Source organism: Stenella coeruleoalba, assembly GCF_951394435.1.
Source record: "Stenella coeruleoalba genome assembly, chromosome: 17".
Classification (NCBI taxonomy): Eukaryota; Metazoa; Chordata; class Mammalia; order Artiodactyla; family Delphinidae; genus Stenella; species Stenella coeruleoalba.
The window spans coordinates 39,042,324-39,067,673 of NC_137163.1; the positions used below are offsets into that span (position 1 = coordinate 39,042,324).

Consider the following 25,350-nt stretch of genomic DNA (forward strand, 5'->3'; position numbering starts at 1 on the left):
TCGCGGTGGCTTTAGATTCTAAGTGGAAGAGTCTGGAGGGAGGCAACGCGCAGGAGAAGGGAAACTGTGGCCCTTGGCCGGCTCTGTCCCCTGCACGCCGCCCGCTCTTCCCCCGCGCAGCCTCGCAGATGGTCTGGCCCACTCCGGCCTCAGCCCACGTGGGCTAGGGAGCTAGGAGCAACCGGCGAGCGGGCAGACAAGTGGGGTATCTGTGCTGCGGGGCAGTTCGCGCGGCCCGGCCAGTCTGGTGGTCCCTGCGAGAAAGACCACGAGGCATAGGCCTCGCCACAGGTAAAGCGGAAGCCGCCGGAGCGCGAGGGGCGTGCGCCCTGCTGGGGTTCGGGTCCGGCCCTATACTGCTGTAGGCCGCGCCCGGGGACCTCTTGGCCTTTAGGTCTTCAATTAAGGGTGAATAATTTCGTTTTGTTTTCTTGGCAGATGAAATGAAAACGCAATCATGTTGTTTATTCGCGCGTTTTGCGGAGGATGCGGAAGGAGGGCCAGCATGTCAACGGCCTTCCTCCGGAAGTTCGGTTGGGGAACTAAAATGGCCTAGGGAGGGCGTCAATCAGTAGATGAGAGGCCCCTTATTACGCAGCCATCCTCCCACCCACCTTTCATCTCCTGATTTCATTTACTAGCCTTACACAGGTCGAAATCTTGAACCCTCGCCAAAGAATATTTAAGTGCCAATTCCTAACGAAATACTAAGGCACGCAGTTGAGAACTAGTATATGACATATTTTAATGGACTTCAGAATTATTACAGGTTTTTTTTCTTTAACTTTAACCTTCCTGATGAAAAGGGTCGTGTTAGAGAGCTGATCACGGGGTAGGGCTTTTATACACATGCGCAGATGCTTTACCGGGTTTAAATACTGTGTAAGCAGATGAGCTAACCGTAGTTGCAACTGATTCATTTCCATCCATAAAACATTGGAGCAGTGCAAGGCTCTGGGCTAGAGGGAATAGTCACTGGGAGGGTGGATCCAGAGATGAGACCCAGCCCTGCTCTCGTGAACGAACAATTAATCAACTGTTAAGAGGTATACACAACAATGAAATGATGATGTAGTGAAGATAGTGCACTTGTAAATAAAAGCAGAAGGATAAACATTAGTTGTTTGCATAAAGATCTTTTAATGAATATGGATAGAATTCAAAAGCAAATCGTTCTAATGTGAGAGGAGTTTTAATTTGAGCCTTACTCTAGAGGCTTCAGAGTGGGTTTGGGATTTCAGGAGTTTGCTTTAAAGTAGGACATTGCTTAGACAAACTGAGAAGTCAGAACACTTTAGAGCTTAAGAATCACCTTATTGTACCCGTAACCTTTTTAAAAGTTGTCATTTAAAGAATGGTTATTGAACCCCCCATCATGGGCCAGTCATTGTGCTGGATCACGGTGAGAAACTTAGTCTTAATGCAGCATAACAGGTCTTCTGGCTTCCAGCTCAATGCCCTTATGACATTGCTGTGCAGAGAATGAATATTGTAGGATTGAAGGGAAACATGGCAGATTTGGAGACTCATTTCCCACCAAAGTTTAACAAAAGTCACCTATCCCACAAGGCTATTTATTGTAAATACTTTTTTCCTTTATAAGATCATTTCAGAATGACAGTGAGACATTTCACTTTTATAAATTCCTTTCAGGAGACTTCCCTAAACCACAAATCTCTAAGAGGAGGTTAGACCCTCAAGCATTTATCTGGTCTAATTCAGAGCATAAAACAAGCTGAATTTCAGTATAGAGAGAAATCAAAAAGTTGTATGCAACAGTTAATTCAGAATTCATTTATGTTTGGTTGTGTAATCAATAATAATATTGATGATGGCTAACATCTGTTGGGCATTTTGCATATGCTGGACTCTATGCTGTATTTTATATGGATTGTCTTACTTAATATAAAATAATATGCACCAAATTTACCCTTTAATTAAGCTGGCTAAATATAAAAGTCCTTTCCTGATAAAAGTCTCTTTTAAAAACAACTGCTTTTTCGGTCAAAATATACGTATATTCACTGCTGGTTGCTTATTATTTCTGTCTGTTCATTTTGCTTATTAGTTTTGACCCCTTTTTTTAAAAGGCTTTTTCTTTTTTCCTACAAACAGAATTTGGCAAAACTGGTTTTGTTCAACTGTCTTTTGAGGAACAGCTTTATCTGTGTAATAATAGGGCTCAACCCTGAGAATGAAGCAAGAAACAACCTTCTAGATAGCAATGATAATATTTTATGATTCATTTAAGACTAAGTAGAATTCTTCCTGTTTTTATTTTGTGATTAATGTACATACATAAAATGCATCTGAATAATTCAGTGTTATTTTGTTTTATTTTTATTTTTTTGCGGTACTTGGGCCTCTCACTGTTGGGGCCTCTCCCGTTGCGGTGCACAGGCTCCGGACGCTCAGGCTCAGCGGCCATGGCTCACGGGCCCAGCCACTCCGCGGCACGTGGGATCTTCCCAGACCGGTACAAGAACCCGTGTCCCCTGCATCAGCAGGCGGACTCTCAACCACTGCGCCACCAGGGAAGCCCTCAGTGTTATTTTGATCAGCAATCTTCTTAAATGTCCTTCAAACCAAATTTCAAGAGCACTTAATTGCATCACCTGTTTTCTTTAAATATTAACAGGTTCAGCTGTAATTTGAACATTTACAGATTTTTGTTTTAATTGTTTTTCTTACGCCACTGATTTTGCTTTTTGTTTTTAAATTGCAAAGTATATCTTTATTTTTCCAGTTCAGAAGTTCCTGTCTTTTGGTTTGTAACTGAAACTGCCTTGTTTTGGGCTTTTCCTGAGCTTAAAAACATCTGACTGCTTTAGGGATCTAAATTTATTAAACTCCTTTTAATTAGAAAAAAATAATTTGCAGTTTATCTTTTTGTTGTTTGAATACTGTTTTAAACATTTAAGTAAAATACGTTTCTCTTTTTTGATAGTTATATATTTCTTTTGTAGGCTACTTTAAGAAAAATGGCCCTGCTAGCCCAACAGATACCCAGATGGCTCAACTCAATTAAGTTGAGTAGCTTCCTTACCGCTATGCAACTCAGAAAATGTTTTCCCAGAGCAGGAAAAACATTGTTGCCTGGCTTTTTTGCTCAGCCTCAGCTGTCCTCTGACGATTGCTTTCTCCGGTCGGGGTTTAAGACTTATCGGACTTCCTCTGTGTGGAATAGTTCCCAGTCTACCAACTCAAGTAGTCAAGAGATTAAGTGCGCCCCAAACACTCTGCTTCCTTCTGTGAATGAGCCGTCACAAAAGATACCCAGCTTTGATTCTGAACTGTCTCTAGAAGGTAATTTTCAAGTTTCAGAAAATTCCCCTTTGCCCCACTTCGGTAGATTGAACGACTACCTGTTTACATTTTGTTTGCCCGTTTCAAGTCATACTTTGTGCCAGGAGAGAAAAAGAACAATGCCGCTTCTATTCATTTGCTTCTATTATGCCTCTATTTTACTAACTAAGAAAAAGTTTAGAGATTAATATGTATAAGAATGTTTTATAGCTATATGAATAACACTTTCTAAGTTCGTTATTTAGATTCTTTAAAAAAAAATTTTTCTGGTGGTAATTAGGTTTATTAGGATTTAATTTACCCTTTTCTATATACCTAGTTAGGGTATAATTTTACCCAAGTAACAGTCCTCCTTTTTGGGTATACGGTCTTATGAATTTTGACATAATGCTTTTAGTTGTGTAACAGCCACCACAAACAACATATAGAACAAAAAGAACAACAAATAGCACATCCCCAAAAGCGCCCTCATGTAGTTTTTTTTAGTCAGTCTTCTCCCTCCTGTGCTTCTCGTTCTAGGCACATTCCTATGCAAGGAATATTTCACCGTAAATGAGATAATATTAGGTTAAGTAGAAGACGACAGCAAGCAAGCTGGGGGGTAAGGGCAGGGAGGGGTGGCTGGCTATGAGAAATGAGAAAGGGTAGTGATTAGAGACCAAAAATAGAATAAAAAGTCACGGCCCTGATTCCTTAGCCTAAGGTAGGTTACAGTTAGCAGCATCTTCTATACTTAAGGGTTTGACTTAAGACAAACCAAACCTCAGACTCAAGGCTATACTAGAGAGGTCATGTCCTTGGCAAAGGATTGTAGGTGATAGAAACAGAATCATAGAAGTCCTCTTATAGACATATTTGAGAATAACTTGGAGGAGAAGGGGTTGGATCAAAGTGAAGACACTTCAGGATGTGATGACTTGAACCCATACAATTCAGGCTGGTATGTTGTACTTTTGGCCAACTTAACAAGCTGTGGTAAACTCGATCTCTTTCTCAAAATGTACTTGAAGGTCAGTTGGTCTTTAGCATTCATACCTGTTGATTACAAGTGAAGGAAAGGAATTTTGTACAGGATTTCACCAACAGATTTCTTATCTTGGAGGAATAGTAGTTGATATCTCTAAAGAGTCTTAACCTTACCTCTTAGAAGGTAGAAAATATATGGAATTTTGAGATGTCTAATTCAGAAATGATGCCAAGATTCAAAAAGAAGAAAACTAGGCAAGAGGCTGTCTTTACAGAAAGAGCTTCAAGTGTACAGATTGGAGAGCTAACTCACTTCTCCTTTTCCATATCCTGGCTGCAAAGGACTGGACGATTTGCCTCCATTGTCTCCATTGCAGCCAATTTCCGAGGAGGAGGCCGTTCAGATTATTGCGGACCCTACACTGCCCCCTTCTTCATTCACACTTCGAGACTATGTGGATCATTCTGAGACTCTGAAGAAGTTAGTGCTTCTAGGTAAGTCTGAGTAACCTACACTTATTTTATTGCCTTACTTTTTTTTTTTTTTTTTTTTTTGCAGTACGCGGGCTTCTCACTGTTGTGGCCTCTCCCGTTGCGGAGCACAGGCTCTGGACGTGCAGGCTCAGCGGCCATGGCTCATGGGCCCAGCTGCTCCGCGGCATGTGGGATCTTCCCTGACCGGGGCACGAACCTGTGTCCCCTGCATCGGCAGGCAGACTCTCAACCACTGCGCTACCAGGGAAGCCCTATTGCCTTACTTTTAAAATTAGCATTTTTAATCTTTATCAAAGTACATACACATGCATAGAAGTCAAATAGTGTGAAAAGGCTTCTAGTGATAAACCGCACTCCCAGCTTCATCCTTCCTGACTTCGCACCCCGTTCCCTAGAGTATCTACTTTCCTAGCTCTTTCTGTTTGTATTTAACCTCTAAATGTACATGTAATTGCTTATGGTGCTGTTGCTTGGTTCATCAGTTTTAGACATCAGTTAATCTCTTACATGTACACGTACTTTTCCCTTTCATTCTCTTCAATTCTCCCAATAGGCTATATTAACAATGTTGAGGTTAATCATTAGTCACTGATTTCATTATAATTCTAAATATTGCTCGACTGCTGTCTAGGAAGTGTGCTATGATTGTTTTCCTTCCTTTTCAACCTTTCATTTTCTTGGAGTTAACAATTGCTTTGTTTTTCATTTGATTCGTTTTCTTTCAATTTTCCTACAACTTCCAATGGCCTCTCAGGACAGTTTTTCCTACAGTCAACCCTATCAGATGATATATTACTTCCATTTCCCTACTACCCTGACCTTCCTTCTGGAGCCCGCTATCCTCCTGATGTGGATGGTTTCTCTCTAGGCCTGCTCCATAACCATCTTAGCTTGTTGACTGGGAGGATGCTCCTAGATCTGGATGGTTGAAGGCAGCCAAGAGATCTGCCTGCAAACTTAGGTTCGTCCTCTTATCAATATTTTCAGTCTAGCACCTTATTGCTACTTTCTGCTTTTCCCATTATCTCTGGACCTGGAACTTCTCTTATTTGATTTTCCCAGATAAGAAACCTCCTTTGGGGGATTGAGAGGAACAGGATGGGCAAGGGATTATCTCAGATCCACTGCTTCTCTCATTGCTTAGTCACTGCCTTAGTTTTCAGTGAAAAGTTAGGAGCTTCCTGGCTTGATAGTCTTCCTTTCAGCAGTGCTGCCCTGGTAATCTCTCTAACATTAGTGCTCTTTCTAAAATGCGAATCTGCCTATGTCAGTGACCTCCGTGAAATCCTTCTAAGCTCTTCCTGGTCTGGCCCTTGCTTAGCCTTTCAGCTTCACTTGCTTGCCACTTCCCTCCTTTTTGTTGGCCAGGTCTGACAACTGGAGAACTTAACTCAGGTTCAAGTAACTTCCCAAATGTCTTCTCTGACCCTCCAGATAGAGTGACCCTCCTCTGGGCTCTTTGCATCACCCCCTGCTTACCTCAGTCCTGGCAATAATAACACTATTATAATTGTTTACTCATCTGTCCCTGTGCAAGTTACTCAAATGTATAGGGAATGGCCTTTGTTCTCAAGAAGCTTCAGGTCTTCAGGAGCATCTAAATACACATACATAAGAATAACAGGGGCTTCCCCGGTGGTGCAGTGGTTGAGAGTCCGCCTGCCGATGCAGGGGACACGGGTTCGTGCCCTGGTCCGGGAAGATCCCACATGCCACGGAGCCGCTGGGCCCGTGAGCCATGGCCGCTGAGCCTGCGCGTCCGGAGCCTGTGCTCCGCAACGGGAGAGGCCATGGCAGTGAGAGGCCCGCGTACCACAAAAAAAAAAAGAATAACAAATCCAAAAATGCAAGGTGAAGTGATAAATTCCACACAGAGATACACATAAAGTGTTCTGTGGGTTCAAAGGAGAGAGAAAGATGACATCTGCTGCAGGCATGAAAGCTCAGGGCTTTCCCAGCCCTGTGAGAGGTGCCACGGGTAATGCCAGATAAACGTGAGACCCATGTGGTCCCTACATTTAAATAAGTCACAGTATACCTAGAGCTTTGAAATATGTTTCAGCCACTCCTTCATCTGTATGCTGATACTTCAACAGCACGTCTTGGCAGTAACTTAAATAACAGTACCCTAGAGGAACCATGATTGCATTGTTAAGCAGTATTTTTGAGGACTCAAGTGTCCTGGTTCTTCTCTGCTTCTCAGATCTGTTTTCTCCCTTTCTCTGCTTGTTCTTTATCCCAGGAGGCTAACCTCTGCACTCGGCCTCCTTTGCCAGCTGGCTTCTGGGCAGCTTCAGCAGTGGGGGGCACTTGTAGGAGAAGAGGGAGGGCAGGTGGGAGTTGTTTTCCCTTTTCCCTCCCAGCCTTGGGTCATGGAACTGCCTTGTTCCATGGCAACAGCTCCTACTGAGCAGCCCTTTCTTTATAGCTTCCGGCTCCCTCTGGGTTCTCATAACACTCATTCCTCCCTGTCCCTTTAGCGCTAGGGATGCCCTTGTTTGTTCCCTTGACTCTGCTCACACCACTGTACAGAGTCCCTTCATTAAAGTGTTTTTCATTTGAACTTTCTAGGACAACTGCTGTTGCCTGCCAGACCCTGATTGATGCACTAAGTATGTGTAACCATAACTGAATACAGTGGTAATTATAGTTACTGAACTGATGGGGTAAAGCCAACTTAGGCTGTGGTCACCTAGAAGTTAGAATCATGTATTATTCATTTTTTATATCCGCATAAGTGCCTGGTCCCATGAGAGGCATTCAGTGACTATTTTTTCAAGTTAATGAAATCGTGAGTAAGCCCAAGTATTTGTGCTGACAGCAGTGTGCTCTCCTGGTGAGATTCTGCTCTCCTGTTGCTGTTAAGAAGCAGCTTTTCAGGAATTCGATTTCAGCACAGTCAGGGTGTGACGGCTCATGCTGAGTGAGGCACTTCAGCACATGTCATCTGTAATATTGAGTTAAGTTTGGAGTCCGAACCCTTTATGTTATTTTCAAAGCATCCCTTCCCACGTTTATCACAGATTTTTGGAACTAGTTTCTATCTTATTTATCCATCCATCGAATAATTTAATTTATTTTTCTATTAGTATTATTTTTAAATTATAAAATAATTACATCTAGTTGTTAAAAGTGCAGACTGTTACAGGAGAAAGAACTCTTACCATCTCTACATTTCTAGTTCCACTTTCCAAAGGTAACCACTGTCACCAATTTGTTGAGTACAAATTTTCTACCCAAATACATACATTACCCCACCTTTTTCTATGCAAATACATGTATTACAGAAAGCCATACAATGGCTTGTGTAGTCATACTTAATATTATTTTTAAAATTCTGTGTTTCCTTCTAGTAGCTTTAGAGTGGTAGTAATTTCTATCTGAAATTAATTTTTGTATCAGACATAGAAGGAATTATTATTTTTCAAATATATAGCTAGAGATCCCATTATATTTTAATGAATAGTCCATCTTTTCCCTCATTGATTTGAAATATCCTTATTGTATACTAGATTTGTAGTTCATCCTGGGTCTGTTTTTGGTCTTCGTTCTGTGTCTTCATTCTGTGTGTATGTGTGTGTGTGTGTAATCTGTTTTTCTGTTCATGATCATCTTATATCAATACCTGTTTTAATATCAAGAAATTTGGGTTTGGAATTATATTTGGATCTAATAATACATGGAATTATAATTTATTTTTCTGGTTGTAGACACCATTAAAAAACAGTGCTTTTATTTCATTGTTTTTATATTTAAGGCTGTAAAGTTGCATCTAGAAATCGGTTTGAGAGTTACATTTTAACCTGAAGAAATATTTTTAGCAATATAAAATTTAAGTCTAAACTAAAGTTTTACATTATTTTCAAATGTTTATTTTAAAGATAAGGAATAGGCCTTTCCTATTCATGTTTAATTTTTAAAAATCAGGTAAAAGGAAAAAAGCGAGAGAATAAAATGCTTAGTTTTAATGAGAATTTTGAATCAAGGGTTACTTTGATTCCCTGCCTAATTAACGTGAACATCGAATTATATCCATAACCAAAGTAAAATAACAACTTGCTTTCTCCCCCTTCTTAATCTCTCCTGTCCCTTGTCTCATTTACTTAGATTACCTAAGATTCTAAGGATATGTGAAGGTTGAAGGTGGTATACTTTCTGCTTCGTTTTGTGCTTGAGGGCTGTATATGTTCACCTGCTTCATGCAGACATTTCTTGAGCTCCTTCAAGGTACTTGTCTTTATGCTAATAAAGCATAAAGAAAATACAATGAGTAAGACACAGGGTAACTTTTATTCCTTCTGTGGAGGGGATCGGAAACAAATTTTTAAAATAATGCTTATAATTAAAGAAATGATAAACTTCAAAGAAAGTAACAATTCATAGGGTTTGTTACCCTGCAGAAATTACCAGTTAATCAGTTACTGTGGAGATCATTAGGGGCACATAAGCATCCTGCAAACAATATTCAAGAAACCATCGGTAAAAATGATGATCCTAGGTCAATATGACGTAGTGAATTTGTTTTGGGTGGAAATTTAGCCCCAAATGCACTGTTTTCCTTTATACATGGCTTTGAAATAAGTACTACATTTTTTAAAATTTTATTTTTATTTCTGCAACCAAATTAGTTTAAAAATATTTAGAAGTTTCTATTGGCCTGTCTCAGGTCTCCTTGGGATGGGTTGTTGATCTCCATCAGTGAGTTCTTGTGTTTCTGTACATAAAGTTTAATGGCTCAGCCAAGCAGTTCTCTTCAAATGGTGTTCGTAATTTATTACAGGAGTGGATTTATCCAAGATAGAAAAACATCCAGATGCAGCCAACCTCCTTCTGCGACTGGATTTTGAAAAAGACATTAAGCAAATACTCCTGTTTCTTAAAGATTTGGGCATAGAGGATAACCAACTGGGAACATTCCTGACGAAAAACTATGCTATTTTCTCTGAAGACCTTGAAAATCTTAAGACCAGGTAGGGCTTTTAGAATGATTTTCACATAATCCTAGAAGTGGCTACGAAGAAATATATGTGTAAGTTATTTTTTTAAGTCTCAGCAGCACAAGAATCTACTGAGGTAATTAATGAATGTGAATGTTATTTTTTTGTTATGGACCTTCTTTGATCAAAATTAAGTATCTAAATCATTTCTTTTGTTCAACTACCCATCATTACTTTTATGATTTCAACTTAATGCTAAGCCAATCCTTTGGAAACTGGGATAAGTTTTTTTAAAAATCCATTAACCATGGCTAAATTATCTGATAGTACACTTAAAATTATGAAAGGCTGATCTTTTCTGTTGTTCTTTCTGGACAATTTTTGATGGTAGACATTTGACCTTGTTTTGGCAAATATTGTATAATTTGCTTAATCATTTCTGTCTATTTTGGTTTTTCCTTTTTTTCTTCTTTAAATAGCACTTTTATAAACATCTTTGTACTTCATTCAACATTCAAAGAATTTATTGCATCTGTGAGAATTGATACAGTGCGATAGTATTGATCTGTGAGGTAAGAATCCTGCTGGGCATTGGGCACACCAGAGAGTGAGACAGAGTCTGTGTCTCATAAGTTCACATCTTGGATTTATCATCACCCCCACCTCTCACGTAAATTAGGTCTTCCCAGATTGCCTGAATGAGAACACTGTTCACCCCGCTGCCCAGATCAGAAATACTGGTGTTAACTTTGGCTTCTCTTCTTTTATCATCCACATCTAATAAACTACCAAGGCCTGTTGGTTCTATTTTTATTGCTCTCAAATCAGTCAATCCATTTCTCTTAATCTTCACTTTGAATACTTTACCTCAGGTCCCCATCATTTCACGTGAAGAATACCGCAACTGTCTCCTAACTAATCTGCCTCTAATCTTCTCCCCCTAGACTGTTCTCACACCGGTTTCAGAGAGCTTTGCAGTTCCTTGAACTATCAGAGTCTAGTCTCTGAACTAGGAAAAAACAGAACAAAAAAAACTACATTTCTTATATTGAATAGTTTGAACCCTTATTATATATGCAAGGCACTTAGATAGACACACTCTCTCCCTTCATGTGACTTACAGTCTGGTGTAATATAGACAGGCTATTACAATACAGGGGAGGGAAAGAATGATTCTAGGAGACTCAGTCTGACATGTCTAGCTCTGCTCCTCCCGACTGTCTGGAACGCTCATTCTCTCCCCATTTAAAAACTAACTTGCCCTTTTGCTCAAGATTTAGTTCAAGAAAGAATACATACCAGGAGGTGGAGATCATTGGGAACTGTTTCAGAGGCTGCCTACTGCACCATTATTATTAATATCCCCATTTTACAGGAGAGGCACAGAGAGGTTAAATAATTTGCCCAAGATTACCCAGCTAGTGTAAGTGGCAGTGGGATTCAAATCCACTTAGTCTAACTCCAGAGTCCTGGCTACTACACTGTACTGTCTCCCTACGTTTAAATCTACGAAGGAAACATAAGCTTAAAAGCAGCTTAAGTTAATTTGCTCAAGATCACACATGCTCCTAACAATTAAAGAACACTCCCATGTAATAGTATAGTCTAATGTTTCCTAAACCTGGCTGACTGCCAAAGTAAACTGGAGCATTTTAAAAAGTTACTTGGAAGTTTTTAATAGGTAATTTACCACATGTACTCAAAAGGGTATACAGTGAAAAGTAAGCTTCTCCTGGAAGAGGCAAAGGTATGATAATCTTTTTTGAACTTACCTTCTGGCTCTGGTATGTACAGCAGTCTTAATTTCTAGAATTTCTATAATAGCACTGATCGCATATACTTGTTTTCTTTTCAATGAAGAGAATTTGAAATGTATTAAAAAGTTGGTTGATTCTTTTTAAGAATTTTCAAATGAATAATCTGCATTTAAGTTATTAGAAATTTTCTTTCGGCTGGGCCTTATATCTTAATTTTTTATTGGAAAAGTTATCACAGTAGATAACAGTTTCAATAATATTTTTATCAGATATTGATCTTTCCTGTGTCCAAAACAAAGGAAAAAAATGGTAATTCTCCTTCCCAACGTACATATTCCTGTCCCTCATCAGCCTTGCAAGACCCATCTGTGGCGGCAGCTACTATTATCAAGTTTTTTGTTCAACTAGCTAAGAATGTTCTATCATGTACAAGCATGCATGTGTATCTATGTATACACATACACAAGAACACATGTACCTACAGTATGTAGCATTTATGCATACCATTCTGCACCTCACATTCTTACCTTAACTCTATGTTGGGGATAGTGTTTATTGGCTCTGCCTATTTTAACCCTTCTATAGTTTATACTGTGGATGTGTCTAGTCCCCTTTTGGTAAACATGGTGGTGGTTTCTGGCTTTACTATCACAAAGAAGCTGCAGTGACTCCTCTTATGTATACATCATGTCACATATTGGTGTATATCTGTAGGATACATTTCTAGACGTAGAAGTTCTAGGTCAAAGGATATGTGCGTTTATAATTTTAATAGATATTGACAAATTGTCCTTCATACAGGTTTTCCAGCTTACACTCCCACCCACAGTGTACAGAAGTGCCAGTTTCCCTGTTTTCCACACTAATACAGTGTCATCAAACTTTAGGATTTCAGTTCATTTCATAGATGAAAACATTGCCTCATTGTTTTGGAAATGATGTTTGGAGCATCAGATGTTTGGAGGATCTTTTCTTTTTTTTGAGGATCTTTTCCTATGTTGAACTTCTGTTTACATTTCCTTTTCTATAAATTAGAAGTGTCCTTTGCTATTCTTAATTGGGCCTTTTTCTTTTTTTGGTAAGCGTTTTTTTATATATTAACAAAATTAGTTCCTTCTCTGTGACATGTTGTAAATATTTTCCCAGACTGTCACTTGTCTGACTTGGTTGATGATTTCTTTTTTGCCTTGCATTTAAATTTTGTATGTAGTTAAATTTATCAGTTTTTTTCTCTCATTGCCTCTAAGGGACTGGTTTAAAGGGGTAATAGTCACTGAGTATAAAATATAATAAGTTCCAATATATGGTATAAAAGTATCGTAGTCATTAGAAGTAGGCATACCTGAGTTCAAGTTTCAGCTCTGTTATTAATTAGCTGGTGGTCTAAGACAAGTTATTTAACTCCTCTGAGTGTGTTTTTTCAAATGCAATGTGGGAAATTTACCTGGCCCACAGGGGGTTGTTTTGTTTTTTTGTTTTTGTTTTTCTGATGAGAATTAAACAAGATAATGTCCAGGGATATTTCAGGCACTTAATTAAACTGCCTTTTACTATGTTTATAGATTTTAAAAAATCAATAATGTTATTTTATAGTCAAACTTCCTGTATTTTGCTACCTTTGTTTCCCAGAAATTTAGCAGGAAACTTCTCAGTTGTTAACAAAATACATATTGAAGGACTGCAGTAAAAATTATTTATGAAAATACATTCTCGGGGCTTCCCTGGTGGCGTAGTGGTTGAGAGTCCGCCTGCCGATGCAGGGGACGCGGGTTCGTGCCCCGGTCCCGGAGGATCCCACATGCCGCGGAGCGGCTGGGCCCGTGAGCCATGGCCGCTGAGCCTGCGCATCCGGAGCCTGTGCTCCGCAACGGGAGAGGCCACAGAAGTGAGAGGCCCGCGTACCGCAAAAAAAAAAGGGGGAAAAAAAAGAAAATACATTCTCAGTAAATGTACTAAAATAAAAAATTCCAGGAATTCCCTGGCAGTCCAGTGGTTAGGACTCCACACTTCCACTGCTGGGGGCCTGGGTTTGATCCCTGCTCTGGGAACTAAGATCATGCAAGCCGCACAGTGCAGCCAAAAAAAAAATTTCCTCTTTTCAGTCTTAGCCCTGCTTGATGGTCTTTCTTTGTAAAAAGAGTTCTGAATCCCATCTTTTCTTAATTTGTGTGTTTTCTATTCGTAGCAAAAAAAACAAAAAACTTAAATAGAAGCTATTTCATTTTTTTCTACCAACTAGTAAGTCAGATTAACTGAAAAGGGAATCTGTCTGTTAGCGGGTTTCAGAAATATTTTCTGTTTCCAGTTATAAATGGAAACCATTCTAGAGTTGGATGGATGCTCGTTTTGTTTTAACCATATTTGGGGCCATTATTATAGAATGTTTTTACTTAAACTTTTTTTTGGTGTGGGAATATGACACTAGTAAATATTTATCGTATGTGCATGTATTTTGTTTGTTTCTCTAGGGTGGCTTATCTACTGTCAAAAAATTTCAGTAAAGTGGATATTGCACAGATGGTCAGAAATGCACCATTTTTGCTGAGTTTTTCAGTGGAAAGACTGGATAACAGATTGGGATTTTTTCAGAAAGAACTTGAACTTAGTGTGAAGAAGGTAAAGAGAAGGAGAGAATTTGTATGTTTCCATGTCAGCTACACTTAGTAACTGTTAAATCTCATGTTTCTAACAGATACTTGGCCTGTATGAATTCTATAAATGCCTGATATTTTCTGTACAAGAATGAATTACCTCGCTAGGTTAATCATATAGCTATATCATTTTGTAATAATTCCATCAAGTTGGTTTCTCAAGTTTTATTCTGAGCACTGGTTTTTTCCCTCAAACAATATTAAGTTTATGTATTTTTGGGTTCCTTAGCATTTTTTTACTGGGTCATATTTTAAATTTTAGTTTTGTATTCCTAGTAATGCCTTGTTTTTTCCAACCTAGTTGAATATGCATACATATTAATAATAGATTGTTTTATAACTGTAGACTAGAGATCTGGTAATTCGTCTCCCAAGGCTACTAACTGGAAGTCTGGAGCCTGTGAAGGAAAACATGAAGGTAGGATGACTGTTAGTTTTTGAGAAATCAGCTTCTTTAAGTGGTTAAGTCCTCTGAAGAGGATAGATTTGCTCCCATCATCTTAAAGAAAACTAGATTGTAAAAGAAGTTATTTCTAAAAAGATAGACAGAGGAAATGATATAATAAATATCTAGCAAGCAGTTTATCTTAGTTTATAATTTTTTCACATGTCAACCAGGTGTTACATGAGTTAGTCTCCTTGCAGACATTGATACCCGTAATCCTAGCGGAGCAGGTTAGGTATCTGGATGGGACCTGGAAGCTGCTTCCTTTGCCCAGGGTGAGGGTCTGTGTCTTCGTCACCTAGGCGGGAGACGAGCTGTGGAGGCTGGAGCCAGAAGGCTTCTTTGAAGAGAGCAGTAGCCAGCATATTGCTCTCCTAGAACCTGTGCCAACTGCCAGCTCTAGATCTATCAGAGAACATACCAGACACTCCTTACTGTCCTCCCTCCAAGGGAATAGGATAGAACCAGGGGCAGCTGACTTGTTAGTATACAAAGCTGTCGGAGTATTTGAAATTATTATATTAAGCCTATTTTCTGAGGTGCCTAAAGTGTTTCATACTCGGCCGTTGAAGACATTTTTATTGAGCGCCTGCCCATGCGCTGTGCTGGGGAGATAGTCCCTGCCGTTGTGGAGCTTACGGTCCAGTGGGGGGAATCTCCCGCGGAGCGATGAGAGGAACGGATTGGTCAGGGAGCATGGGATACTGTGAATGCACACAGAGGACCTAACCTACATTGGAGTGTTTTTTTTTTTTTAATCATCTCTGTTTAGAATTTTGACATGTAGTTTTTCCAGATGACATGCATAGGAGTGTGCTTGGGAGCAGAGGCTCAGAAAGCACTTTGAGGGTCTTACTGTTGGTCTGTGTGGTGTGGGGCCCATACAGATAACCTGCGCAGGCCTCCTGTGAGCACCGTTACTCTTATTTCGTAATTATCCTAGCTCCTTTTGGTGATCTTCATTGTGGTCATCAGGCTGTGATTAGCTCATCCTCAGGAGAGGGGTTTAAAATTCAGCTTACCCCAGAAGCAGGAAACTATGAACCCGTAAGGTCATTGGAATAGCCATCTCCAGATTTTTTTTCTTTTTTTTTTTTTTTTTTTTGCGGTACGCGGTCTCTCACTGTTGCGGCCTCTCCCGCTGTGGAGCACAGGCTCCGGACACGCAGGCTCAGTGGCCATGGCTTATGGGCCCAGCCGCTCTGCGGCATGTGGGATCTTCCTGGACCGGGGCACGAACCCCTGTCCCCTGCATTGGCAGGCGGACTCTCAACCACTGCGCCACCAGGGAAGCCCCATCTCCAGATTTTAATGTCCTTATTTTAAATTTTGAAAGAATCAATGTGTCCCCTGGCATATTACCAAAATAACTATTTCTATCTTTCTCTTAGGTTTACCGGCTTGAACTAGGTTTTAAACATAATGAAATTCAACATATGATCACCAAAATCCCAAAGATGTTAACTGCAAGTAAAAGGAAAATTACCGAGACTTTCGACTACGTGCACAATGTGATGTGCATTCCACACCACATCATTGTCAAGTTCCCGCAGGTGAGGAGCGCATAGCTCGCTGCTCTGTAAGAGCTGTCATCGCCCTTCATCTGGAGCTGCTCTCCATGTGCACAGTCCGCTTGTGAAAACCCCTTGCTGTTTGTGAAGGAATCAGACCAAATGCAGTAGAGTTCTGAGAGTGGTATTAAGGTCACGTTTCTTTTTGTGCATCTTTTTAGCAAGACCACATCTAGCAAATGCAGTAGATGGATCACTTGTGAAAAGTTTACATCTTCTAGGGCATTCATGTACATCTCCAGAGGAGAAATAAGTGATGAATCTATTTCCCTGTACTTTGTAACCTAGTCCTCGTTCTGCCTTTGGAATCTAACGTACTCTCTTGTGTTTTTCTCCCTTTAAATTTGAAATAGATCACTTCCCTTAAAGGTCCTTTCAATTCTAAATGTACTTTTCCACTTAGTCTATCTAAATCCATTAGTTAACAAGCCATGTTATAATGATCTCCTACCAAAGCATAAAACACTTCCAGTTAGCTATCATGCCAAAGCCATAATTATATTTTCTAAGCTAATTAGACTTTTTCCTGTTCTTTACTTGGTGAATGACATTATCTGCTTGTTCACAAGAATGTTAACTTTTTGAAAGCAGATCTTGTCTGATTTATACACTGCTGAATTCCCAGAGCCTGGAACTATAATGGGCCAATTAGTAGGCACTGGATAGATATTTGTTGAACACATGATTGATTGAATCTCATAACAGTCATCCTTCTTTCCTATTTGGCATGTGAATAGACACTCAGTGAGTATTCATTGGATAAATGAAAGATTGAATTTCATTAAAGTGATTCCTCTACTCCACTTGCCAAATGTGTTCTTGATGTAAAGGTGGGCAAAGAACTATGACTTTAATATAACTGTCAGAACTAGACTGCATTTGGTGCAGTTCCCTCACAAATAGTAGTGTTTATGTACGTATCATACTTCACTCTGAATGGGCCCTTAATAGAGCATTTTTCTATTTCATCAAATGCATGTGTATTCATTATAAAAAGTTAGAAGCCTGCAGTTGTGAAAATTTGGCTTATAGAAACATTGTAAAGTAAGTAGTCTTCAACTTCCTGGTTCAGTCTTGGAAGGTTGTGGTTTTCTAAGAATTTGTCCATTTCTTCCAGGTTGTCCATGTTATTGGCATATTGTTGTTTGTAGTAATCCCTCATGATCTTTTGTATTTCTGCAGTGTCAGTTGTTACTTCTCCTTTTTCATTTCTAATTCTATTGACTTTAGTCTTCTTCTGTTTTTTATGGTTGAGTCTGGCTAAGGGTTTATCAATTTCGTTTATCTTCTCAAAGAACCAGCTTTTAGTTTTATTGATCTTTGCTGTCGTTTCCTTCATTTCTTTTGCATTTATTTCTGATCTGATCTTTATGATTTCTTTCCTTCTGCTAACTTTGGGGGTTTTTAGGCTCTTCTTTGTCTCTTTGCTTTAGGTGTAAGGTTAGGTTGTTTATTTGAGATTTTTCTTGTTTCTTGAGGGAGGATTGTATTGCTATAAACTGCCCTCTTAGAACTGCTTTTGCTGCATCCCATAGGTTTTGGGTCATCGTGTTTTCATTGTCATTTGTTTCTAGGTATTTTTTGATTTCCTCTTTGATTTCTTCAGTGATCTCTTGGTTTTTTAGTAGTGTATTGTTTAGCCTCCATGTGTTTGTATTTTTTACAGATTTTTTTCCTGTAATTGATAGCTAGTCTCATAGCGTTGTGGTAGGAAAAGATACTTGATACAATTTCAATTTTCTTAAATTTACCAAGGCTTGATTTGTGACCCAAGATATGATCTATCCTGGAGAATGTTCCATGAGCACTTGAGAAGAAAGTGTATTCTGTCATTTTTGGATGGAATGTCCTATAAATATCAATTAAGTCCATCTTGTTTAATGTGTCATTAAAACTTGTGTTTCCTTATTTATTTTCATTTTGGATGATCTGTCCATTGGTGAAAGTGGCGTGTTAAAAGTCCCCTACTATTTTTGTGTTACTGTCAATTTCCCCTTTTATGGCTGTTAGCATTTGCCTTATGTATTGAGGTGCTCCTGTGTTGGTGCATAAATATTTACAATTGTTATATCTTCTTCTTGGATTGATCCCTTGATCGTTATGTAGTGTCCTTCTTTGTCTCTTGTAATAGTGTTTATTTTAAAGTCTATTTTGTGTGATATGAGAATTGCTCCTCCAGCTTTCTTTTGATTTCCATTTGCATGGAATATCTTTTTCCATCCCCCCACTTTCAGTCTGTATGTGTCCCTAGGTCTGACGTGGGTCTCTTCTAGACAGCAGATGTATGGGTCTTGTTTTTGTATCCATTTAGCCAGTCTGTGTCTTTTGGTTGGAGCATTTAATCCATTTACATTTAAGGTAGTTATCAGTATGTATGTTCCTATTACCATTTTCTTAATTGTCTTAGGTTTGTTTTTGTAGGTCTTTTCCTTCTCTTGTGTTTCCTGCCTAGAGAAGTTCCTTTAGCATTTGTTGTAAAATTGGTTTGGTGGTGCTGAATTCTCTTAACTTTTGCTTATCTGTAAAGGTTTTAATTTCTCTGTCAAATATGCATGAGATCCTTGCTGGTTAGAGTAATCTTGGTTGTAGGTTTTTCCCTTTCATCACTTTAAATATGTCCTGTCACTCCCTTCTGGCCTGCAGAGTTTCTGCTGAAAAATCAGCTGTTACCTTTATGGTGATTCCCTTGTATGAAATTTGTTGTTTTTCCCTTGCTGCTTTTAATACTTTTTCTTTTATTTAATTTTTGATAGTTTGATTATTATGTGTCTCAGCATGTTTCTCTTTGGGTTTATCTGGTATGGTACTCTCTGGGCTTCCTGGACTTGACTATTTCCTTTCCCACGTTAGAGAAGTTTTTGACTATAATGTGTTCACATATTTTCTCAGACCGTTTTTTTTTTCTCTTCTTCTTCTGGGACCCCTATAATTCCAATGTTGGTGCGTTTAATGTTGTCCCAGAGTCTCTGAGACTTTCCTCAATTCTTTTCATTCTTTTTTCTTTATTCTGCTCCCTGGCAGTTATTTCCACCGTTTTATCTTTCTGCTCATTTATCCGTTCTTCTGCCTTTGTTTGATCTGTAGTTCTTCTAGATCCTTGTTAAAAGTTTCTTGTATTTTCTCCTTTCTGTTTCCAAGGTTTGGGATCATCTTTACTATCATTACTCTGAATTCTTTTTCAGGTAGGTTGCCCATTTCTTCTTCATCTATTTGGTCTTGTAGGTTTTTACCTTGCTCCTTCGTCTGTAACATATTTTTTTTGTTCTTTTATTTTTTTGATGGGTGGTGCTGTATTCCTTTCTTACTGGTTGTTTGGCTTGAGATGTCCAGCACTGTCGTTTGCAGGCAGTTGGATAGAGCTGGGTCTTGGTGCTGAGATGAGGACCTCTGGGACACCTCACTCCAATGGATATTCCCTGGGGTCTGAGGTTCTCTGGTAGTCCAGCGGTTTGGACTTGGAGCTCCCACCACAGGAGCTCCGGCCCTACCTCCAGCCTGGAAACCAAGATCCCGCAAGCTTCGTGGTGCAGAAAAAAAAAAAGGAAGAATGAAAGAAAAAAAGGAGCAGTACAATATCAAAGAATAAAAAACAAAATAAAGGGCTTCCCTGGTGGCGCAGTGGTTGAGAGTCCACCTGCCAATGCATGGGACACGGGTTTGTGCCCGGGTCTGGGAAGATCCCACATGCTGTGGAGCGGCTGGGCCCGTGAGCCATGGCCACTGAGCCTGCGCGTCCGGAGCCTGTGCTCCGCAACGGGAGAGGGCACAGCAGTGAGAGGCCCTCGTACCGCAAAAAAACAAAAAAACAAACTAAAATTAGAAAGATAAAAAATATATTAGGAAAAGTAAAACTATAATTGAAACTACTGCAACAAAGTAAAATAAAACCACAGCAGGAAAAAGAAAAAAAAGGCGGGGGGGAGGGCAGCAAGCCAAAAGGAGAGATCACTAACAAACCATAAAGAATAAAATGAAATTAGAAAAATAAAAGATTTATTAGGAAAATAAAAATATAAAAGAATCAACAACAATGAATCAACAAGTTAAAATAGAATCCCAGTCTAAAAGAGGAAAAAATAAAAGAAAAAAGGAAAAAAAAAAAAAGAAAACCTTGGTTATGGGGGTGGAGTTTAGGTGGGGAGTGGAACTTAGGCACGGGTGGGGTTTGGGGAGCAGGACCCAGGCGCGTGGGAGTGTGACATTTGAGTGTGGGACGGGGCCTCTGCTTAGGACCTGCGCAGAAGGGGGAGGCAGCACGTGGGAAGGAGGGCTGTGGAGTGTGGGCTTCTGGAGTTAGGAGGAAGGGCCCTGGGTGAGGGTGTGTGGGTTTGGTTTAGGCCCAAGTCATTGGAGGGGGTCTCCCAGTGTAGAGGTGGGGCCCTGTGTGGGGTGTAGGGGCAGGCCTTGGACTCTGCGCTTTAAGAGGGAGGCTCTGAGGGCAGAGGATTAGTCCTGGGAGCCCAACAGGCTTCCCGGTGCCTAAGTGGACAAGGAAGGCACTGGCCTCTTCCCTTACGTTCCTTCACGCCCCTCCCCCATCATCTACCCCAGGGTCTCCCCCGTCGCCGCTGGACCCCTAACCGTGGGTGGGTCCCGCTGGGTATAGGAACTCCTCCCCTCCCCCAGCCACCCCTCAGGGGTGCCGGTCCCGGAGGTCCAGCCTTTACTTTTGCTCCCCCTTCCCTCCCTCCCACTCCCTCAGGACTCGCGCGGCTGGACCTCCTTGGTGGGCAGAGGATCAGGCCCGGGATCTCAGCAGGTTCCTGGGGGCCCAAGTGGGCGCGGGAAACCTGGCCACGCTCCCTTTTGATCCTCTACCCTCCCAGTGGTTCCCCAATTTCCCCCTTCCGTCGTGGGATCCCTTCCCCTCCCCCAGCCGCCCCTCAGGGGCACCAGTCCCGTCCTGCCTCCACTTCTCCTACCCCTTCACACGCCCCACGTCCTACCTGGTCGCTGGGTTTTCCTCCCGTCCCCTTAGGTGTCCGTGGTCCCCCACCGGTGCCTGCTAGGTGACCTCGTTGTGAGGAGATGCGAATTCCACATCCTCCTCGTGCGCCATCTTGACTCCGCCCCCTCAATTCTTTATATTTGTTAGCCTATTAAAATTCTTAGATAAACATTTTTATAGTTCATCTTTCAGTGCACAGTGTTTTTTAAAAACTTTTTTTTTCTTTTCTAGGTATTTAATTCAAGGTTGTTTAAAGTCAAAGAAAGACATTTGTTTCTTGCCTATTTAGGAAGAGCACAGTATGATCCAGGAAAACCTAACTACATCTCTTTGGACAAATTGGTATCTGTGCCTGATGAAATATTTTGTGAAGAGATGGCCAAGGCCTCAGTACAGGACTTTGAAAAATTCTTAAAAACTCTTTAGTTTTTGATAGATGTTAAAATGTAATAATGTAAAGTGAATGTACATATGAATAAATATATTTTAAAATAAATACCTCAAACCTCAACTGATATCGGAAACAATTTCTTAATATTATAAATTTGGGAACACTTCTGGTAGATGTTTCTTACAAGTTCCTGGTAAGTTAATTCGTCTTTGACTCAATCAATTCCTTCTTGGGAAGGAGAGAATTAAAATATAGCAAGCTTAGAGAAAGAGAGTCAGTTTACTAGGCTGGTGTGTTGTCCTTCTGGTGAAGATGAGAACAGTAGAAGATTTTCCTTTTTATTTTCAAAGTCTTTTATAGTGGTTTCATCACAAGACAGCTCTATTTTCTTTGAAGTGTTAGGAGTTTCTGGGGCGGGCTATATTATCCATCTAATATCTACTACTCACTTAGATTACGCTACAGAACACATTCGATTTGGGATTATCTACACTGTTATGTTTCTGAGCAAAGATAGTCAAAGTTGCCCACAGCTGGCTACTGAGAATCAGGAAAAGAAAAGGGATAGGGAGGAAAGTTGTTTGAAGGTGAGCAATGAGACATAGTAAAAGGCCATAACAAACCTTTGACTTTTTGCCAGTGTGTAAAGATTTGAAGCATGAATACTTTTTTTGTATTTTCCATTTACCATTTAGACATGTAATCCTGGCAAATGATTTAACCCGTGCGTCTGATTCTTTATTTGTAAGGTGAGGCATCCTGGCTTCACTTACCTGAGGATCACGAGATTGAGTAGACTGTTAACACTGGGGGCCCCCAAGGAGCCACACCTGGTATCTGCGCTCGCACTGTAGCCCCCTCCCACGCTGACTCAGCCCGTGCGCTCTGCTTCATGGGACACTTGTGCATCTGTGCTTGTCCTCTTGGAACCCTGAGCCAGGATGGAAAGAGGTCTGGTGACTCTTGGAGAAATGAGGTGGAACAAGACTCCTGACCAAACCTCAGCTATTCCGGCTCTGCCACCTGGGCACCAGGTAAGGGAGTGAAGAGGCCGTCTTGGATATTCCAGCCTCAGCAGATACCACACGGAGCAGAGCTATCCGGCCGAATTCACAACTTGGAGAAACAAAGTGTTTTAAACACTAACTTTGGGGGAAGTTTGTGTGCATTGGGGTTTTGTGTGCTGGATATCCTGAAACCTTGTGAGAAACTAGATTCATAATTTGTCAGGGCCTTCCTGTTGGCGTATTTTATTCATGCGCCCAACAGACATTTGAGTTCCTAGAATACAGTGCTGAGTGTGGCATGGATATGTGCCTTCACGGAGTTCTCTAATGGATGAGATCAATACACAGGGAACAAGGAAGAAGGTTCAATCAGGAGGCGAAGCATGGAACCATCCTGCCTAGTCTTCCTATGGCTCAGAACCTCAGAACAGGCTAGCTGTGCTGCTGTAATGAACAGCCCTAAAACCCCAGAAGTTTTTATTTCATACATGTCCAACTTGGGGCCAAAAAATTTCTGCTCCACGTCATCCGAGTGGCAGAGGTTGATGGAGCTTCCACCATGTCCGAAATGTAGCCAGTCTATGGAAGGGGAAAGGAATGTGAAAAACTGCTCTTAAAAACGTCTCACAGGGGCTTCCCTGGTGGTGCAGTGGTTGAGAGTCCGCCTGTCAATGCAGGGGACGCGGGTTCGTGCCCCGGTCCAGGAAGATCCCACATGCCGCGGAGCGGCTGGGCCCGTGAGCCATGGCCGCTGAGCCTGCGCATCCGGAGCCTGTGCTCCGCAACGGGAGAGGCCCGAGTACCGCAAAAAAAAAAAAAAAAAAAAGGTCTCACATTTTTCTTGGCCAAAGCATCACATGGCCATGCCTAGCTTTAAGGGGGCAGAGAAGTGCAATCCTGCCATATGCCAGAAGGAAAACCAAAAATAATTTTTGAATCAACACTAATGGCTACCAGCAAACATCCAGGCTCTCTAGGCTTAATGCCTGTAGGAGCTGGATTTTGACAGTCCTGGGTATAATCCCTTGACAAGGTCTTCCTTTTCTTGCCACCTTCACCCTGTAACCAGAAAACTGAAACTTGAAGGGTAAGGAGGGAGAGAGAAGAGTTTACTGAGTACTTCTTTTTTATTTAATTTAATAATTTCTTAAAAATTTATTTTGGCTGCGTTGGGTCTTCGTTGCTGCGCGCGGGCTTTCTCTAGTTGCGGCGAGCGGGGGCTACTCTTTGTTGCACTGCACAGGCTTCTCATTGTGGTGGCTTGTTGTAGAGCACGGGCTCTAGACGCGTGAGCTTCAGTAGTTGTGGCACTCGAGCTCAGAAGTTGTGGCTCACAGGCTTTAGAGTGCAGGCTCAGTAGTTGTGGTGCACGGGCTTAGCTGCTCTGCGGCATGTGGGATGTCCCCGGACCAGGGCTCGAACCCATGTCCCCTGCACTGGCAGGCGGATTCTTCACCACTGTGCCACCAGGGAAGTCCCTACTGAGTACTTCTTGTAAGGTGATGTGCCAACTTACAAATGTACTGCATTTCTTCATATCTTCCAACTTCACTTTGGCTAGCGTAGTTCTGGGAGCAGCCATTCACCACTTTATAGTACTGCATATAGCGCTGAGTAATATTGAGAATTTGTGGTGGCACAGAGAAAAAGAAAAAGGCAGAAGGCAACAGAATTTTAGAATTGGAATGTGACTAAGACCATTAAACCTTTTGGATTTACAATTAGATTTACAATTAGCCATTCTATACTGTCCCAGGTCTCAGCTTAGGATGGAAGAAAACAGAAGTAGATATTGGTGGGTAGTTGCTCTGGACTGAATTGTGACCCCCCCACCCCCAAATTCATGTAATGAAGCTCTAACCCTCAATGTAATGGCATTTGGATGGGGCCTTTGAGAGATAATACAGGTTTAGATAAAGTCATAAAGGTGGGGCTTTCATGACGGTATTAGTGTCCTTGTAAGGGACACAAAAGAGCTTGCTCTCTCTCTACCATGGGAGGACACAGTAAGAAGGCAGACCTCTACAAGCCACAGGGAAAGAGTTCTCAACTAAAACTGACCATGCTGGCATCTTGATCTTATGCTTCTAACCTCCAGAACTGTGAGAAAATAAATTTTTTAAGCTATTCAGTCTACAGTATTTTGTTACCATAGGCTGAGCTGACCCAGACAGTAGTGGTTGCAGAAGTTCATCAGTAACTGCATAAGCATCAGTCATCCTAACTTGGATTGTTTTCTGTCCCTAGAGTGTTTTTTTCCCCAACTTTTAAATCTCTTTAATACACCTGGAGTTTATTTTGATGAAAGGTGTAAACAGGGAGTCTGACTTGTCCCCTCTCCCTGCCTCACACACTAACCAATAATTTTGTTCTGCATCCTTTAGTAAAATTCTCCTCCCTCAACCATTTGTGATATTGCTGTCCCTAGGTTTTTATAGCTTAGACTTAACATGTTGGGACTGAGACCTTAAAAATGTACTTTTACCTTAAAATTGCATTTGAATTCTGCTATACATCTCAGATTTAATATTAAAAATTTTTTTCAACTGACCTTCCACTATAATGGCTTGAGGTAGAACTTCACCTGGAGAAACAAGGTGAGAGAGGGTTAGTGTTTCCTGGATTAGTGGTGTAGCATGTAGCCCTAGAATTAAGGAGTGCCGAAGTTTTATCTGTATTCTCAGATTCTAGAAGATGAATTCGGATTCTTCCTAGCTTGTGTGCCCTTGGACAATTTATGCAACCTTTCTAAGCCTCAGTTTCCTCTTCTCTACAATGGGTACAATCATAGTATTTATCATATAGGTTTAGAATTAAATGAAAATATGGCCATAAAACGCTTAGCGTGTTGCTTGTCACAAAGGGCTCAATTTATG

The 25,350-nt window shown here is 40.8% G+C and overlaps 1 protein-coding gene across 4 annotated transcripts; it reads left to right on the forward strand.

The window, feature by feature from the left end:
- The first annotated feature begins 188 nt into the window (after nucleotides 1-188).
- MTERF3 (mitochondrial transcription termination factor 3) lies at nucleotides 189-21,577 on the forward strand. 4 transcript variants are annotated; one of them, XM_079901597.1, is made up of 9 exons: nucleotides 191-291; nucleotides 439-1,046; nucleotides 2,967-3,306; nucleotides 4,615-4,767; nucleotides 9,548-9,737; nucleotides 13,930-14,077; nucleotides 14,459-14,530; nucleotides 15,949-16,110; nucleotides 21,308-21,577. In XM_079901597.1, the coding sequence occupies exons 3-9, from the start codon at nucleotides 2,982-2,984 to the stop codon at nucleotides 21,500-21,502; spliced, it is 1,245 nt and encodes a 414-aa protein (XP_079757723.1). In that variant the 5' UTR covers nucleotides 191-291; nucleotides 439-1,046; nucleotides 2,967-2,981; the 3' UTR covers nucleotides 21,503-21,577. The 4 variants fall into 4 exon arrangements, with proteins under 4 accessions (XP_079757722.1, XP_079757723.1, XP_079757720.1 ...); XM_079901596.1 differs by lacking the exon at nucleotides 439-1,046 and having other exon boundaries at nucleotides 189-291; XM_079901594.1 differs by lacking the exon at nucleotides 439-1,046 and having other exon boundaries at nucleotides 201-291; nucleotides 2,401-3,306.
- The last annotated feature ends 3,773 nt before the right edge of the window (nucleotides 21,578-25,350 follow it).

Excerpts from the sequence above, each read along its gene's own strand:
- MTERF3 (XM_079901596.1), top strand. The coding sequence starts at position 2,982 with ATGGCCCTGCTAGCCCAACAGATACCCAGATGGCTCAACTCAATTAAG. Across the intron at positions 3,307-4,614 it reads TTCTGAACTGTCTCTAGAAG|GACTGGACGATTTGCCTCCA; the intron begins GTAATTTTCAAG and ends CTGGCTGCAAAG. Across the intron at positions 4,768-9,547 it reads GAAGAAGTTAGTGCTTCTAG|GAGTGGATTTATCCAAGATA; the intron begins GTAAGTCTGAGT and ends AATTTATTACAG.